We start from the raw sequence: 19852 nt of genomic DNA, 5'->3' as shown, positions 1-19852 counted from the left end.
CATTTACTGCTGCACCACCCATAATTATTTTTTAATTTTCTTTTCCTTGTACAGTGCCTTGAGTTTTAAAAACTAGCATTAAAATAAATGTTGATTTTGTTTAATGGGTGGGGGGCTCTCTGCCTTTCTCACATCTCAGTTAAATATGAAATATATAAGACCACTGCACCACGAGGAAAGACTATAGGTCAGATTTTCAAAAAGCATCTTTCAGTGTAAATGACTTACTCCGGTGTATGCCTGACCCGATTCCAAAAGAGTTGTTCTTGATGTAAGTGACTTAATTTAGTGTAAGACCTATCTATACAGCAGGCTAACAGTGTGGCTCAGATTCTGAAAGATTTACTCTCTGTGTAAATGACTTACTCCATGTACACCAAGAGCAAACCTTTTGGAATGTGGCCTCTGGTGTAAGCCTGTTTTATACATAGACCTTAAACTGGAGTAAGTCAGTTACACTGAGAACAATTCTTTTATCTGGCCCTGTGTATTCGCATGCATTGTTCTTACAATACAACATACTTAACAGAAGACTTGGCAGGTTTGGTAACTCAATAATGAAGCATCCTGACACTGAGACAAGGGCTTGAAATGGACACTGGATACTGGCAAAGAGCTTGATTGCTGCTTCTCTTTCCATTGGAAGTTCAGATACATTTTAAGCAGCGTGCTTCATTTGAAAATTATGATAAAGCTGATTTTAGTTCCTAGGCAAGATAAAATACTTCCAAAGAATTATGAAAGTAGAGTCTTACCGTCCCATGCATCAAACATGTCCATAATGAAATAGTCAATGAAAGATATCTGAGACTTTGGAATGCTGCAAGTATTCCGATCAAACACTGGCATTACCACTGGCAAACCTTGCCTCTTCTCTTCATCTGTCTGAAAAATATAGCAGAATTCAATAAAAAAAATTGTATGGATAAAACATAAACTTATTTCATTCATTTTATTTATATGTCACAATATTTTAAGTGACAGAAATAACAAATTTAAAAATGATTATTGCAATGAATAATAGATTATTCATCTTCTAAAATAATAACATTTATGCCAAGGTATTAGGCTATTTCAAAACTTCAATTTCTTCAACAGAATTTTCTTCAAAATATATATATTTATCACAGACTTAATAGTCACTGTGCTATTGTATACAGCGCTGCTGTATACTTTTTTACAAACGATACTTTCTCATAGTATTTATGGAACAAGCAACATAAACTATGCTTTGGATGTTTTCCTATATCTGTTTAAAAAAAAAAAAAAAAAAAACGAAATAAAGCATGTGTGGATGATTTCCTTTATCTGAAACATTCTCATAACTTGATTCATCGTTTCTGGTATGGCTGCTGTTTAATTTGCCAAGTCATTCAGCAGCTCAGTGGCGCTGCGGTAGCGTTGTCGCCTCACACTAAGACGCTGTCCGGTTCGATTCTCAGCTAGAGTGTCTTCTGCGTGGAGACATGCGTGAATGGGCGTATCTTCGTTGAAGGTTGTGCATCAGAGCTGGTAACTCGGCACGTAAAAATCAACTACCAGTCATTAGCGGACCGGAGTTCTGCTGTGGCGACCCCTAACTGGAAAAAGCCGAAAGACTTCCATTAACAAATTTCCTTTAATTGGTATTTACAAGTCCCCCTCTATGACCCAGAAGAACAAAAGAAATGTCTAAACATGCTTCCCAAACGTGAAGTCAAATCAAACCGCTTTTTGTCAGAAGATCTTATTTACCCATATATCAAATGGTCCACCTACATATCGATTGACTGTTGCACCCATGCCTTTCTTAACATCATCAGTTCCTGATCCCTGGACCAAATAGTTACTCTTTCTGCTAGAAGATCAGACTTCCTAGATCATGCTTTAAAAAACCCTTCCCTCTGCTGAGGCCCGCAAGTAGTTCCTCTTCCTAGATAAATCAAACCATTAAGCTATCACCTTCTGCTTCATGACTAACTTTCTCAATCCAAATATTTCGTCTACATTCATACTTATCAGCAAAACCAATCTGGTAGATTTTTATCAAACTTTTCAAAACATGAGTGGGTAAATCACTCAGATCCCCTGAATATTGATCTCCCAGCCCTAAACAAGGAATTGTATGTCCTATTAATTCACTGTAAAAAAAAACAGTCATTTTTGTCATAAACTAAACAATAAATACATCAAATATCCCGTTTGTTTGGATGGTAGAGTTACCAAGCCAAATATATTCTAAGTATCTTCAATCAAAGTCTCTCCACAGGATATGTATGTGGAGAATGCAGACACACCATAGTCATCCCCTTCTACAAGGGAGGGCTGCCACTGGCCCAGTTTACTCTAGGCTTCAATTATATTATCTGTAGAGCAATGGATCAAATTACTGTACACCTACTCAATAAAGACATACAAGATCTGCAGACTCTGGACCCTTCACAGTTTGATTTTATCAATAGTAGTTTATGACTGCTTAATCTTGTTAGCTTCTTAATAAAAGTTTCTAAAGCCCTAACTGATGAACTTCCCATTCTGTTTTTCTGGACAGCCAAAGTGTTTCATACAGTTCTCCATTCTGGCATCATAAATAAGCTAACCCAATTAAAAATCAATCCTTTTGTACATTGCTAGATTGCTAAGCAGCTAGCCAATAGGAAATAAGTTACACCCTCTCTAGAAAGTGAAACCTCACCAGTGGCATCCCTCAAAGTTCTGTCCTAGGCCTTCTTTTTGAAATATGTTTCTCTAAACCATAGGCAAAAGCTAATAGCCATTGGCTAACTAAATATTCAGAGAACTACAAGTTGGGAATAATCTCAAAATCCCCCATCAGATTCACTAATATTCCAACAAGGCCTTGACCACACTAATAACTGGGGACAGCCTTTCTAAATGCCATGAAAAAAATGTAGTGCAGACACCTTTGGTAAAACAAGTGCTCATGTGCTGTATCACACAAATGGAATTCACCTTAACATTGCAATGGTGACCTGGGATTAGGAATTTACAGAGACAGCATGTCGCCAACAGATCAGTACACCTCCAATATTGTCAGAAAACCCTTCTACATTTCTCATTTCATCTCATTTGTTGTGGTTTCTTATCCAGATCTGAAGTCATCTTAATAACGCTTTACTCTGCCCTCATTTGCTGTATCATAGAACACAATACTTCATTTGATAAGTAGAGCTCTAAACAACTCTCTCAATTAGAAAGATTCAGTATTTTATAGCAAACAGAATTCATGGTTTAAAGAAACCCTCTTACATGTACAGCCTAAAATCCCTGTCCTTATGTTCTGTGGTCCGCAGACTCCTGTGAGGTGATCTGCACTTTACCTTCTGAGCTATATCAAATACTAGTCTCTGTAATCTCCTTTTACTCAAAAAGAAAAACCCTTCGGTTAATAACTATTCCAAAGGCCTACTTTTATGCAAAAATATCAACAAGCCCCAATTCAAGAATAAATTTATCACAGAGCATTTTCCTAGCCAATGGAACAAGCTTCCTTAATGTATTAAGACACCATAAAACCTCAGTAACATTCAAACATCAATTAGATAAATGGATGCAGTCTTATAAACTCATTCCAGGTGGTGGAGTCATTGGTTACTGACTGGAGTAAATACTGTCACATCCCAATCTTTGTTCCTTCTCTGCTTCTCTTTTCCTCCTTTTCTGCTAGTGTCTCCTTATTTCTCTTTTCTCTAAAATAATCCAAACTAAAAATGTTCTCTCTCCCCCCCCCAGATTAAGTCCATCTCCAACCATCTTCTGCTGAGCTGTTAACTCACCTGCATCTGTTATTCTTCTAATGCCTATTTAGTTAAGTCTACAATGGTTTACATACTGTTGGCTTAATATAAACATATGGTCCTATGAAGCTAACAACTGACTACGCAGTAATGGTGAGAGAAAGAGAAGTCATGGAGTCACATGACTGGTATTTTAAACATATATAATTGTCCATACATGCAGTATCCTTGTGGCCAAGGTGGTAGGAGCTTTATGGGTCAGCTGTTCGCAGTAAATGTGGAAGTCTTTAAGTCTTTAAAGCTACACGTTATTGGAAAAACAATGCACAATTTATAAATAATTGGTATAATTGAACTCCCTTTTACAGGAAATGCAGGGCAGGGACTAAAGATTTACTTTTTTTTCTCCTTACATACATTTTACTGAACGTTTTACTGAATTTTATAATGTATAGTTAAAGTTCTGTATCTTTAATTAGGTTTGCCACTAATACCCTGGAATTTATATGTATTTATTGCATCTTCCATCTATCCACTAGAAGATTTTTAAATCTGTGTAGTACAGTACTGCTATAGCACAGTTTTCATGTGATAAGGAAAGCTATATACAGCCATCAAGTTCATCTCATCTTTCATCTGCCTTGTGTAGTTCTTTCAGTGTGACAAAGATGACGCAGGTGTTGAGATAGTCATTTTTGCTTACATAATATATAATAAGCCATGCCTTTTTTCATAATCTGTCAGGGAGAGCCTAAAGCTGGAAACTGCTCTTTCCACTCTTAAGTGTACATAAACTGCTCTGTGACCCATGCTTTGTAAGAGATGTCAGTCAAAAAGTGATGTCTTTTTACTAATCCCTAATTTACATGGTATGGTTTCCTAGATGACATGCAACAGGTGACGCCATCCATTCTGCCAAAGCATGTTTGTTCAAGTCCAAAAGATCAACTGGGCATCTTACTTACATCTAATGGGTTGTAGTCCGATAACAAATAAATTAAAATATAACATTTTTATGCACGGGTAAAGCCCCCTGCATTCATCCGACTATTATAACTAACTTCAAGGTTGCCAATCCTTGACGATTATTGTATTAGTGAAGCTTGGTTGCCTGTTTTCTTTCTTTCTTTCTTTCTTTGGGGCTCAGGCAAATGGGTTTTGAAAGAATTGGTGACTATGGACTTGTATACAGTTTCATTGTAGGACACAATCAACGTATGCAAACTATTCTGATCATACTAAAGGAAGGTCTGCCTTCCCTTGCAGCTCTGCTGATATCATAAACAATTTAGGGCAAGATGTTCATGTTTTCTCCTTATTTGAGACATGCATTCTCTGATTATTCTTCAAAGCTTTGTGGCATGCATTATATGCCCAGCTGTCCATCAGGCACTCCTTTCCTGGGGCCAAATGCAAGCAAAAGCCATCACTGTTAAATTGGACAGCAGTTTGCCATTTACAGAACTACAAATACTGGACATACTGGGAAATTACCGTGCTTGTCTCACAGGCTTGACTCAGTTGCTAAACTGAAAAAAATATAAAAGAGGTACATACCAAATGGGGCATTGTATTCTATAATGGGTCTAATGAGAGATGAGTATAGTGGGATCTCTCAGAGCCATACTCTCCATGGATCTAAACCTTGTCATCACAATGAACAAAACATGCTGGAGGGATAGATTCCTGACCCAGAGACTCCCCAGACTCTGGAGTAGAGTGCCCATACATGTCAAGCACAGTGCCTCTTTGGCCCTCTTCAAAAGGAACCTTGATGACTGGATGGGAGATAGGAAATTCAACCTGGGGGTCACGTCAGTTGCCCTGTTAGACAGGGGTCCAGGGAAGTAAATATTGTAGGAAGAAATAGCCAGGGAACTGTTATGGCTAGGCTTGTATAGGCCCTAGGGCCAATAGCCTAGTACCAACCTATGAACCTATGAACCTATTTACATGTGCAGTTTCAGGAAAAGGCAGTTAAGTAGAACAGAAAATATAATATTGCTGGCCTACAGTAGGGGAAAGGGAATTTACGTGTTTCCCCACTGTAGAGCGATCTTGGAGTTGGTATATTTAAGTGGGGGTGTGTGGAGGGCACAGCCCCCCACATGGGGGGTGCAGCAAAAACAATGTTTCTCTGTTCTTTATCAGTTCATTGAACCGATGTTCACGGAAATGCACTTTCGCGTAACCGAGGGTCTACTGTTCGTTTTCGAAAAAGTGATTTATCAATTATATACAGTAGACCCATATGTATATATATATATATATATATATATATATATATATATATATATATATATATATCTATATATATATATATATATATATATATATATATATATATATGTGTGTGTGTGTGTGTGTGTGTGTCTGGAACAGGGGATCTATGTGTTAAAAAAAAACAATTAGAGCTTTTATTTGTAGACAATATATTATTACTTCTTCACAGCCAAAGGATGGTATGCTAGCAGAAGCAGCATATTCTTCTGGGGAAACTGTATACTTTGTGGATTTCTTAAAAAAATGAAAAACAGCTAGTGTTTATACTTCAGAACCATTCTTCATTGTTATAATTTCACTGCATACATACAGCAAATGTAATTACATTTGCTTCAAAACAAGTGCATGACAAATAAATAAAACATAAAAGAAAATGTATTGTGCTATTACAACTTTAGAGCTAAAACTAGTAGATGTTATGTAGTCCTATCTCACCGTAATTCTTGCTGGATGGGGGTCCGGAGCCGAGCCTCGGCTCCGACTCAGCCGATACTAAAACTCAAGAGCTTTTACTGGCTCAAGGCTATCCCCTATCCCATGGTGCACCATGGCAATTCCCCAGATCTTGTTTGCCGCAAAAGCTTCGAGGTTGTCTTCTTACTGGCTCGTTGGCTAAGTGAAATATTTTTGATATTTTGACTTTCTCTCTCCAGTTTCAATTCAATAGTTTTTTCCCCTTTATTATCTGAGTGATTGTCGTGAGTGTTTGCTACCCCTTTCTTAAGGATTGTACGGCCTAATTTTGTTAGAGGGCCGTAGTTGCCCATTTAAATTAAGAGGGCCTTTCTTCTCTGTGTGCTAGCTTTTTTCCTTATAAAACCATATTTACTTCTTCTTACAGTTGTACTATTGGGGTTTGTTATTGAATTTGTTACTGTTTTTGTTTTTTTCTTCTTAAAAGAAATATGTTGAAGGATAAAGACAGAGAACACAAAGAACACCACCCTTCTGGCTTTAAAAAATGTGATAAATGTTCTCAAAAAATGTCATTGACTGACAGTCACACCAGTTGTGTGTACTGTCTTGGAGAAGCTCATTTGCAAGAACACTGTACCTTCTGTCATGCTTTCATCAACAGGGTTCTTAATGAAAGGAAAAGGAAACTTATAGATAGGGGCCTTATGACTAGTTCATTCTAAGAACAGCTGAAACAAGGTCAGACAGTTCCTAAAAAGTCATAAAAGGAAATCTCCATCAGTTCATGCTTTGGAACCAACAAAGAAATCAAAACCGACGGAGCCGAAGAGATCTGCCTCTGATTCTGCTTTTTCAGTCCCGGTGTCATCTGTTTCTTTGGTGCTGAAACATTCTTCTCTGTTGAGACACTCACCTATTTTGGAACCGGTTTCACCAAACTTAAGATCTCCAATTTTGGAAAGGAGGAGATCTCTGTCTATTTCCACCCATTCCTCCAGGACACTTTCTGATGAGGATGTAGAGTGGGTGGTGAAGAGGCTGCTCTCTGACCTGGCGCTGGCAAAAGTTTTACCTCCTCCGGACCCAAAGGCTTCAGAGCCGTCCAATCTTCAGTCCTAATTTCCTTCTCCGACTGCATCACTCTCGGAGTCTAATGTTTCGGGTCCTTTAGTGCTGGAAGCTTCAGTTCTGAGAATTCGTCCTGCTTCCTCGGAACCGATAACTCTAACCTCATCGGCTCAGTCTGGAGCCGAGGGGTCTGGGAGCTGACGCTCTATGGTCGACTTTGAGAGGGATAGTCACCCCGTTTTTTCTTCGGAACCAAACCTCCCTCTCAGTGCTTTGGCTCATGTGAGCTTGGCTCCCATGTCTGCTTCTGAGCCTACTCCTCCTGCTCTGAGTCGACCTTCCATTTCCTCAGAGCAGAGGACTTCTTCAGAGTAGGGTGGTAAGGCTTTCAAGGCGATAGAGAAAGCTTTGTCTAGTGCTAAAGCTCTGCCATTGGACCCAATCTCCCTCCAGCAGCTGGCAGCAGCCTCTTCTTCCCCACCTGCCCCTAAGTGTAGGGAACCAGAGCCACAAGGAGCCCCCATTGGAGGTGTCCGCTCTTCTGAGACCTCCCCATATTACCCCACTGGAGATATCCCTCGGATGAGAGTTTGTAAGAGGAAACACATTGACTCACTCGAGTCTGTCACTTCTGACACTGATTTGGATGAGTCAGAAGGGTCCCCAAGATCCCCCTCTGAGGATGTCTCTTTTGCGGACATCCTTGAAATCCTTAGACAGAGGGGTGATTGGAAGACCTCTAACCCTACTGAGAATGAATCAGTGTACCTTGAGGCTTTTGGTTCCTGACCTTTCACCTCCTGGGTGACACTGCCATATCATCAACTGTTAGGGGTCATATCTCAGAATGCTCGGACCTCTCCGGACACAGTGGAGCCTGTCGCGAGGAGGTCGAACAAATTTATCACTGCTCCAGAAGACAAATCATTTCTTACCAATGGAGTACCTGTGGATGCTATGGTGGTAGCAGCAGCCACAAAGAAGGAGTTACCTGAGACATCCTCTAATATCCATCCTCCTAATAAAGAGTCTAGGATGATGGATAGGTATGGAAAGCGTACTTTTTCTTCAGCGGCCTTTATCTTACGATCACTGAATTACCTGTCCCTTTTTACTAGGCTTCAAAGGGGATCTCCTAAAGGAGTGGGAGATACCCTTCAGGGTTCAGTAGCTTCAGGATCTGCTGACAAGGCACCTACGCAGCTCTCCACCCTTACCTCCATTGCTAACTCCTCCATGAGGCTGATTTCCTATGCAGCTGACAGAGTGAGTGGGGTGGCTGAAGCAGGGATCTCTCTTAGTAGACATTCCTGGATGCGTCTATGCAATTTTACGGAATCCTTCAAGTCCTCCTTTACCAACGTCCCCATTGATGGTTCAACTCTTTTTGCACCTCAGGTAAAAGAGACTTTGACCAGGTGCGTGCAGGAAGGGAAAACCTTATCTGCTGTTGGAGTCTGTTTCTCCCTTCCTTCCAGACCCTATCCCAAGGGTTAAACAGAAGGGAAAATGTGGTTCCGTAAATCCCCAAAAGCTTCCCTCAAGCACAAGATCAGCTCTCCCATATTGGCAGAGGAGGAGGTTATAATGGAAGGTGCCACACTCGCAGCAGAGGGGGTCTGCAAAACCAGGGTGATAGAGATACTTTCTCTGATCGACCCTTTCATCGCCCCTGAGAGTTGCCTGACTGTCTGTCTCTGGAAGCAGTCAGGGGTCATCTCTCACTGTACCCAAGTGCCTGGCTACACATTTCCCAAGATCGATGGGTACGAAATATAATTTCCAGAGGTTACCTCATTCCCTTTGTTTCTGATCCCCCTGCAAATCGGTCTTTACCAGATGCGCCACCCAGTCAAATAGACCATGCAACATCAGAGGTCATCTTCAAAAAGAGTCATCCAAGAAGTCCCCACAGAGCAAATGGGATCCGCAACTTACTCACGATTCTTTTTAGTTTCAAAAAAGACCGAGGACTGCAGATCAATTCTAGATCTTAGCAAGCTAAACAAGTCTGTAAAAAAATCAAAGTTTTGTATAATCACTCTGCAGTCAATTTTTCCATTTATCGGAAAGGACAATTGGATGTGCTCCACAGATCTTCAGGACACATACTACCATATCAAAATGGACAGGCCTTCCAGAAGACATCTATGCTTTCAGCTGGGAGCCAGTCATTTTCAATTTTGATCACTCCCCTTTGGCCTCACTGCAGCCCCCAGAGTGTTCACCAAATGTATGACAGTGGTCATGGCTCACCTGAGACATCAGGGATTCCAGGTGTTTCCATACTTAAGACGACTGGCTCCTCACTGCTACCACCAAGCACCAACTAATCCGAGCCAGGGATGACACTCTAGCCTTGGGCTCCATATTAGGAATTACAGTAAATCTAAACAAAGCCACCTTATCTCCATCACAGCACATTGTCTTCTTAGGCTCAGACATAGACAACCACCACGACAGCAAAACTGGCACCAGAAAGGATAGAATCATTGCACAATCAAGTCAGATTATTGTTGACCAAAGACAAAGTACAGGCCAGGATAGTTCTTCAAGTTCTAGGGACTATGGCATCCACCATTCTTTTAGTTCCCCTAGCCCAATTACACATGAGAGAACTTCAGTGGCTACTATTTGCCCAGTGGTCAATGCAGGATCTACCCTTGTCACACCAAATACTCATTACAAACTCCTGCAGGAAAGATCTAACATGGTGGCTACATACAGATCAGCTTTATCTAGGTTGTCCCCTTGTTCTCCCTCAACAAAATGCAGTCTTGACCACAGACATTTCCCGGATAGGGCGGGGGGGGGGGGCATTATCTGGGAATGACAGTCCAAGGATTTGGCAGGATAATGAGAAACACTTGCACATACATGTGCTGGAGATGAGAGCAGTGCTATATGCATTGCAAGCACTTCACAGTTCTCTTCCCACCGGGACAATTGCGATTCAATCAGACAACTTGTCTGTAGTGTGGTACATAAACAAGCAAGGGGAAACCAAGTCTTACCCACTTTGTCGAGTGGCACAAAGAGTATGGAAATGGGCGATGGACTCTCAGTGTTTTCTGGTAGCCATGCACATTCCGGGGAATTCCAATGTGATAGCAGACAAACTAAGTCGAGCAATTCTGATGCCTCACGAGTGGTCCCTAAAAACAGATGTTGCAGAAGAGATTTTCCGCAAATGGAGCCACCCTTGCTGTGACCTATTCAGCACGTACATGAACGCCAAATGCAGCAACTACTTTGCCCTCATTTCCCATCCGGGGATGTCACCCAGGGATGCTCTGGTCCACAGTTGGCCTTTGGGACTTCTTTATGCTTTTCCACCCTTTTCTCTTGTACCAAAATTGATTCAAAAAGCAAAACTGTTGTTGTACCCTGATCCTCATTGCTCCTTACTGCCCTCACCAAGTCTTGTTCCCCTTCCTGTGGCCTTATCTCTTGGAGGAATCATGGATTCTGGAACTATCTCCAGACCTTCTTATTCATCAATCAGGACAGTTCAATCCTACCATCCAAACCCTGAAATTGACAGCATGGCTGTTCCAATTCCAGGAATAGCCAGGTGTGTATCCCTTTCTCTTACCGTTAAACACATTCTCATTTCTTCACACAAACCTTCCACCAGGAAATTATATTCCAGCAAATGGAAAAGGTTTTCCATTTGGGTGGCTAAACAAGGCACAGATCCCTACTCAGCCCCCATAGAATCTATCCTGTCCTTCCTTGCATCTATTTGTAAGAAGGAGCTCCAGTTGCTACCATTAGAGTCCAGTTGGATGCCATTTCAAATTATCATTTTGGAAACATGGGAAATCCTATTATGTCCCACTCTTTATGTAAAACCTTTTTGAAAGGAATTCTCCTTCTCAGACCTCCAATCAGGCAACCTCCGGAACCCTGGGACTTAAACTTAGTTCTGACCTCATTAATTTCTCCACCATTTGAACCGTCTTCTTCATCCAACTTGAAATTGTTGTCTTGGAAGACGTTCTTAGTAGCTATAACATCTGCTAGGAGGGTTTCAGAATTGCAAGCTCTGACCATTCGACCTCCATATATTATATTCCACAAGGATAGAGTTTCCTTAAGAACTAATCCTCCTTTCCTCCCTAAGGGTATGCTCAGAACATAATATAAACACAACTATTGAATTACCAGTATTCTTCTCAAATTACAATAATAAATCAGAATACAGACTACATCAATTAGATGTCCATAGTATTCTCTGATTTTACCTGCACAGGACTAAAGATTTTTGGAAATCGGATCAATTGTTGGTTTGCTTCTCAGAGAAAAACAAAGGCTTGCCTGTTTCCAAGGTGACTCTGTCTAAATGGCTTTCAGACTGCATCTCATGTGCTTACAAAAATGTTAAGAAACAACTACCTGCTAAAGGAAAAGGCCATTCAACTAGAGCAGTATCAACTTCATATGCCTTCAAATCAAAACTCCCAATTGATACCCTTTGTGCAGCAGTTACTTGGGCAAGACCTCATACCTTTGTCACTCATTACAAATTGGATTTGGTCTCCAGGGACAGGTCATCCTTTGGGTCCACTCTGCTAAAGAGACTCTTTGCTTGAGCCACCTGGGTTAAAGGTGCTGGGGATGCTGTCCCATCCAGCAAGAATTATGGCAAGATAGGACTACATAACATTAAGAAGTTATGTACTTACCATAACATTCCATGTTTGTAGTCCATCTCGCCTACATTCTTGCATCCCACCCACTTTCCCCCTTCCCATATCCTGGAGGATCTGGTGGACTATCCATTATGCTGTCTGACCTTGTTATAGTTGTTCTGTCCACTTAGCATGGATAGTAAAACAATGTGCTTTTGTTTGTATGTACATAGTTATTGATAGTATAATTACTATTATGTATTTAGCTATGTTCTTGCAAACAAGATCTGGGGAATTGCCATGGTGCACCATGGGATTGGGGATAGCCTTGAACCAGTAAAAGCTCTCGAGCTTTAGTATCGGCCGAGTTGGAGCCAAGGATTGGCTCCGGACCCCCATCCAGCAAGAATGTAGGCGAGATGGCTACAAACATGGAACGTTATGGTAAGTACATAACTTATTATTTGTCCAGCTAAGTAAAATGTTGAGATGGAAGAAAACACCAGTAACTGTCGAGTTCAAGATGTAGTTGGTCCATTATTTTGCCACCTCAAAGTACACACGTTTTAATTTTTGCCCATAAAATGTTACTATAAAATGTCAAACTGCTAAAGAGATCTAATCCTTTTTCATAGGGAGCATAAATAAGCCTAGAAGGCCATTAGAATGTGTCAAGCTGATGAGCTAGATTGTATTCTGTTTCTGTAACGGTTGTTATTTCACTTTTTCTCAGATTAGAGAATATAATACATACTCAGAGCATACATGTGTTGAGTTAGCATTATACCATCAGAAGAAATTAATTTTATATAACTAGAAAGAAGTAACAATCAAAAATTCCTATACGAACCAGAGCAAATTGGCCAGGACAAATTTAGTGTTGAACTACAGCTAAAGGAATAATGACAGCATCAGGCTCTGTCTGCATTTGAGTATCCACTGTTGGGGTGCTATTACCTCATACATGAGTATACAGTCATTTCCCACGTATAACTTTGAGAACTGTTGGGGTGCTATTACCTCATACATGAGTATACAGTCATTTCCCACGTATAACTTTGAGAACTGTTGGGGTGCTATCACCTCATACATGAGTATACAGTCATTTCCCACATATAACTTTGAGAACTGTTGGGGTGCTATTACCTCATACATGAGTATACAGTCATTTCCCACGTATAACTTTGAGAACTGTTGGGGTGCTATTACCTCATACATGAGTATACAGTCATTTCCCACGTATAACTTTGAGAACTGTTGGGGTGCTTTCACCTCATACATGAGTATACAGTCATTTCCCACATATAACTTTGAGAACTGTTGGGGTGCTATTACCTCATACATGAGTATACAGTCATTTCCCACGTATAACTTTGAGAACTGTTGGGGTGCTATTACCTCATACATGAGTATACAGTCATTTCATTGTCTAATTCTGGTATGTTTCATTATACAAAGATTTTGTATAGAGTACACGTACAGTATGTCTTTTCACCAGAAAAAGTTTGGCTGATTTTGTAAAACTTTGAGTACTTGTCCCAAGGAAATGAAAATAGCAGTATTATTTTAGTTGGAAAGGGGGGGACGTTAGAATGCATAATACAAGTAAGTAAAAAAGTGGTTTTGGCATATCTCTATAGTTTTTATCTCTATAGTTTTGTGGTTGCAATATTTTGATTTTAATGTAAATCTAAACTAATTTTAGTTAAATATTATAAACAAAGGCTGTATGCTGACATAGTTTTAGGGTTATATACATTACTGAAGAGCTTCATAAGGTGAGATAATTAATTTTCTTCTGCAGTTCTTCTACATATAATATAACATTTTAATAAAAACAATGCAAAGTGCACTGGAAAAATTTTATAAAAAATATACTGTCTTCTACAGAGAAAAGCAAATAAAATTTGTTGAACAAATAGTTATCTTCAGAAAAAAATCTAACTACAATTTTGTTATACAAAGACAAGTTCATTGTTGCTGGCGAGCAGATATGTCTCAGTGGTTCCAGGCTTGATCAGACCACCTGCAAATCCAGCAGAAGAAGGTCAACAATTAACTGAAGCACTAACTTTTGTAAGGATCACGTCACTTGCTGGTAATTCAGAGGGGTGTCCTGGAATAGCTTAATATTTTCTGATATTGCATAGTTTCTTTTGCCAAGCTTCCCCATCTTTATTTAGAACAGTAGGTCTGATTTTCTTATTTCCTACCAGGTCACCATTTCAAATTCAAATAACATTAGGCTGCCTAGACCTACATTGCTTTTCTAGCAGGAAGTAGGTTATGAAACACTAAACTGTGGTAATGTGTTCATGCATATGTGTGTGTTTGTGTGTGTGTGTGTGTGTGTGTGTGTGTGTGTGTGTGTGTGTGTGTGTGTGTGTGTGTGTGTGTGCATGTGTGTGTTGCAGGATTTATAAAGGCAGTGAAAACAGGACATATACAAAATTTAGTTTTATCAGCTTTACAAAAGTAAAACAACAGTCTACTTACTTTCACAAAGCAAAAACACAAACAGCACCTTCATATACAAAATTTACTTTTATCAGCTTTACAAAAGTATAACAGTCCACTTGCTTTCACAAAGCACAAAACCGACAGAGCTCAATTCATAAACTTCATCATTCAATGAAAAAGTCACTTAGGACACACATAGCATCTTTTGTAGGCCCCATACCAAGCTCAGATATTTTACAATATGCTCCTAGACTCTAGGCCTTCCTCTTAAACCATACTCTCAGCTCCAGAAACATCTGTTCTTTTCTTCTAGGCCTCATTCTTAGTTTCAAAAACCTCCAGGCCTTTTTCCTAAGCTTCACACTCAACACCAACATTCAACATTCAACATTAAGCACAGTCCGCAGTTGATGCTCTACGGTGTAGGCCCCACTGAGCCCTCTTTCAGTTCATTTTTCTAGATATTCCTTTCAACATAACACACACTGCCCCTTCAGAGCTAAACTAAGTTACTGATTTCAGTCTTCCAGGCATATTCTGTTACAGCAACATCTGTCACTTTGTTTCACTGCATAGTACTACAAAATATTCCTAGGCTCCATACTGCAAATATTTAAAGGAACACACACACACGCACGCACACACACACACGCACGCACACACACACACACTTTTTATCAGTGCAATACAAAATCATAACTTTTTTGACACTTTATAAAAATTTGTACTTTTAATATATTACATTGTGTGTGTGTGTGTGTGTGTGTGTGTGTGTGTATATATATGTGTGTGTCTGGTGTGTGTGTGTGTGTGTGTGTGTGTGTGTGTGTGTGTGTGTGTGTGTGTGTGTGTGTATGTGTGTGTGTCTGAAAGAGTTCTCTTTTTATAACTTTGCTGAATCTCTATTCAAAAACAACTGCATAATTTTATAGCATTTCAAATTTCTCCAGACTTTCTAGACTATAACTTATGTTCCTGAATAAAACCCTAAGACACATAGATTGGGTTGAAAGTGCCTATCCTTTAGTTACAGTATCCAGTTCCCTGTCTCGAAAGATCATCTGCACTTTCATCCTTAATATCACAACTGTCCCGGATTGTAATGTTGTAGCTTGCTGTCCTACCCACTGGCAATGTTCATAGGTTCATACTAGGCTATCTGCCCTAGGGCATTTATAAGCCTAGCCAGAGTGTGTTTGGCTTTCGCCACCCATTTTAAATTAATTTTGCTATGCCCTTTTTCGAGGTTAGTATACTGTGCCTCTGTCTAACAGTGACACAGAAGTGATACCCAAGGTAAACCTACGATCTCCCATCCACTCATCAAGATTCCTCTTGAAGAGGGTCAATGAGGGACTCTGCCTAACCTGGACTGGGATTTTATTCCAGAGTTAAGGGAGCGTCTGGGTTATGAATCTGTCCCTCCAGCATGTCCTATTTATTTCAGTGCTGAGGTTCAAGTCTCTCGAGTGCGTAGCTTGATGGGATTTGGATTTTCTGAGGTGCAGCATGACCATTAATTCCGGGTTGGACATGGCTTTATACGTCAGGCACAGATCGCCTCTGAGCAGGCGGTATGCCACTGAGTAGAGCTGGAGTTTCTTTAGCTGGGCAGCATATGACATCTGTTTGAGCCCTTTGATCCTCTTGGTGAGGTACTTTTGGGGTCTTTTCAATTGCTGCAGGTGTCTGGTAAGGTACATCCCAAAAGGGGCATTGTACTCAATTATGGGCCTGATGAGGGATGAGTAAAGAGGCACGATGACCTCCCCTGATCTAGATGTGAATCCCTTCATGATTAGGTGGGCTATATAAAATGTTTTTCTAACCACTTTGGCCACGTGGTTGTCAAATGAGAGATTGCTATCAACTCGGGTCCCCAGGTCCCTAATTTCTTCTTCCGTACTTAATGGATTACCACCTATTTGGTAATTTGTGGGCACTTTGTTTTTGCCAAAGGGGATGACTATACACTTTTTGGCGTTTAGCTTGAGGCCATGGCTCTGGCACCAGTTGTATGTTTCTATTAGGCCCTTTTGGAGGATGCTTGTGTCAGCTGGAGAGTTGATTATGGCGCCCAGTTTGCAGTCATCTGCGAACTTGGTCAGCCACAGTCCTTCCGTGTTGGCCTGTACCTCCGAGAAATATATACCGAACAAGAGAGGTCCCAGGACTGAGCCTTGTGGGACAGTACTTGTAACTGGTTTGGAGTCTGACATGGCTCCAGCAATTCTAACCATGAGAGTTCTGTCTTTGAGCCAGTTTGCAACCCATCTAGTGACATAGGGGTTTATATTTAAGCTGGTGAGCTTATCTATAATGCCCGAGTGGGGTATTGTATCGAAGGCTTTTGCGAGGTCCAGGTAGGCTGTGTGGACCACCTTCCCCTCGTCAATGGCCTTGGTGACTGTTTCAAAGAAATTGACCAGGTTTAAGTGGCAGGATCTGCCCTTAACAAAGCTGAACTGGGTAGGATCCAGTGTCTGTAGGTCCCCAATATCTTTATTTATGAAGTCAATGATGATCCTTTCCATAGCTTTGCAGACCAAGCTAGTCAGATAGTTTCCAGGATCTGTTGAGGCACCACCTTTGTGGAGAGAGACCACTGTTGCTGTACACCACTCTTTGGGTAATATCCTGTAGTAAGGCTGAGATTGAACAGTAGTTTTATGTTTGGGTTTAGCTCTTCTTGGAGTTCATGTAGGACGCAGCACGGGACAACGTCTGGTCCCATTGATGCTGTGTTTTTTTCTTTGGAGAGGGCGGCTCTTACCTGAGCATCTGGGATGTCAGGGGTGCAGCACACTGCTGGGATAGATATTTGCCCTTTTGGTGTGGAGGGGGGGAGTTTGCACTAAACCTGTCAGCTAGGATGTTGGCAATGTCTGTGGGTTTGGTGTATTTTTTGTTATTTTGGACTAATTCTGAGCATATCTGGGAATTCCCACCCAGGTTTCTGACATAACTAAAGAAAGCCTTGTGATTATCCTTAGTGTCCTGTGTAATTTTTCTCTCTAAGCTGGCCTTAGATGATTTTATGATTGCCCATAGTTTTTTGCTAATACTGATCAGAGATGCCTTCCCTTTTTTCCCTGTAACCACTCTAAGGGATTCTGATCTGTGACAATATTGAATGTTATATCATATAAGTTACGATGAAGCTTTTCGAAACACAAACTATTTTCAAGGATTCCATTTTTTTCCAAGATAGCAATAAACTTTAACTTTAACACTGATCAACAATTTAAAGGAAAACTCCACCTTAGAACTAAGAACATTACTTTTCACTCTATCTTTTGTTTTCTGGGCTATTTACCACCTCAAAATCACTCTGACTGCTTTTTATAGAATTTTAATGTTTTCTGCAAAATGGCTGCCAGTGGGCCTTGACATATCAACGTGATCTTGTTTTTCTGCAAGCCTTTCTCTTTCCCATAATCCATTTAAAGTTTTCTTTATATAAGTCATGCTAGACATAACGAGGTAGTGGTGTATTCCCATGCTATCGACTTATAATGTGATTAGTGTCAGTCACTGTCATCTTTATATACCTTCTGTAACAGGATTGTTTTGTTTAATTCTTGAATGGCCATCATTTGTTTGTGTCGCAAAGCTTGTTTTGCAGTTTACTAAGGAGTTATGCAGCTGCAAACAACAAAGTAGCAAAATTGCAGGCCTTTCTTTCTTCAAAAGCATATTTTTGTAGTCCAAGATGAATTGACCCCCTCCCCCACACTTTGATAAATGTGTTGCTACTTTACAAGAAAAACATTTTCTGACTTTTCTCTAAATGTCACAGACAGTAAATTTACGTAATTTTAAAATGTAAATTGGTATAAATGGCAAATGTTTCAAGTTTAAAGCTTAGCATTTCAATAATGTGATATTGCTTATGTTATTCCAGTTATCAATATCTCTGTATTATGTTATGCCACATGTTTTTACAACTATTTGCTTCTTTAGTAATTTTGTTAATTTCCTTGTTGTTAATATTTGTTTCATGACTAGTTGTTTTCTTCACTAAATTGTTACTGTACTGGAGCTTTTCTCCCTAAGTTTCCACTGAAAACAGGGTATTTGCCCAGTCGGACACTACCTGGTTAACAAATGTAAATAAAAATAAAATAAAATAATAAATAAATACATAAATAATAAATACATTTGTCAAAAGAAGTAACAACTGTCTTGGAACCATTGATTGACTTAATTGCTCTGTTTTGCAACAAAAGGCATGACTACATTGGAAACAGCAGTGAATTAGCATAAGTTTTCTTCCAGTTTTTAATAAATACAGTAGAAAACAATTTTACACCTATTTGTCTACTTACAGAAATTGCTAAACTCCTGGCAACAGCAGGACTAATTACACATACAAGATTGTCAGTACCTGACTACAAATTTCTCTGTGTCTGTGATAAGTCATGCAGTCATAGACAAATTCCTCTGCTAATTATGTCAGAAGTCAAGTTTAAAATAAGTGGGTGGTCTTTCCTTTCCTTTGTTTTCAAGGCAAGGAAATGAAAGATGTTAAGTTGTCAATCTCGCCTTCATTCTTGCTGGATGGGTTCGGAGCCGACCTCGGCTCTGACTCGGCCACTCTAAAAGCTTGAGAGTTGGTTCCACCGGCTCGAGGCTCCCCCTATATCCCACAATGCTAGGCGGTATTACCTCAGATCTCGTTTGCCGCTACAGCGATCGAGGTGTTGTTTTTCTATCGGCTCAGGTCAGTTTATTAAATCAGTCTATTTGAACTAGTTTAAATCCCCTATCTTAACTTAGTTTCTCATATTTCCCTTAGTTTAGTGGATTTTATCCCTTTCTTCCATTATCCCCCTTTTTTTCCCTCAAGAACTTATAAGTTCTTTCCTTAGGCCTTCGGGCCCTGCTATCCCTAAGTGGAGTGTTTGTGTTTTGATAGGGATATTGAAATACCTAAACTAACTAACTAATTTTTATTAGTTTAATTTAGTTTAACTTTTCTCATAGTGTAATCGGTGTGGGTGTGTTCTGTGTGGTGGTTACACTTTCAGTTCCTTGATAATGTCCAAGGATTCAAAGGTCTCAGGCTTCAAGAAGTGTGACTCGTGCTGTCAGAAAATGTCTCTGACAGACGGTCACACTTCTTGTGTTTACTGCCTGGGACCTTTACACCTGCAGGACTCTTGTGCTGTATGCCATGGCTTCAGCCCCAGAGTCCTGCAGGAAAGAAAAAATAAACTTATTTTGAGAGGTTTACTTAAGCCTGAGGGTTCC

General features: G+C 40.1%; 1 protein-coding gene across 4 annotated transcripts in view; it reads right to left on the bottom strand.

Moving 5' to 3' along the window:
- Positions 1–19852, bottom strand: part of PDE8B (phosphodiesterase 8B) — a 2824882-nt gene that overhangs the window by 34253 nt on the left and 2770777 nt on the right. For all 4 annotated transcript variants that reach the window (XM_044063695.1, XM_044063696.1, XM_044063693.1 and 1 more), the window contains one exon: positions 756–885. In XM_044063695.1, the coding sequence (XP_043919630.1) occupies positions 756–885 (130 nt within the window). The remainder of the gene's footprint in view (positions 1–755; positions 886–19852) is intronic.

Source organism: Protopterus annectens, chromosome 2.part2 (genome assembly GCF_019279795.1).
Source record: "Protopterus annectens isolate FY-2018-M chromosome 2.part2, PAN1.0, whole genome shotgun sequence".
Lineage (NCBI taxonomy): Eukaryota > Metazoa > Chordata > Ceratodontiformes > Protopteridae > Protopterus > Protopterus annectens.
This window is presented reverse-complemented; position numbering and strand designations above follow the sequence as displayed.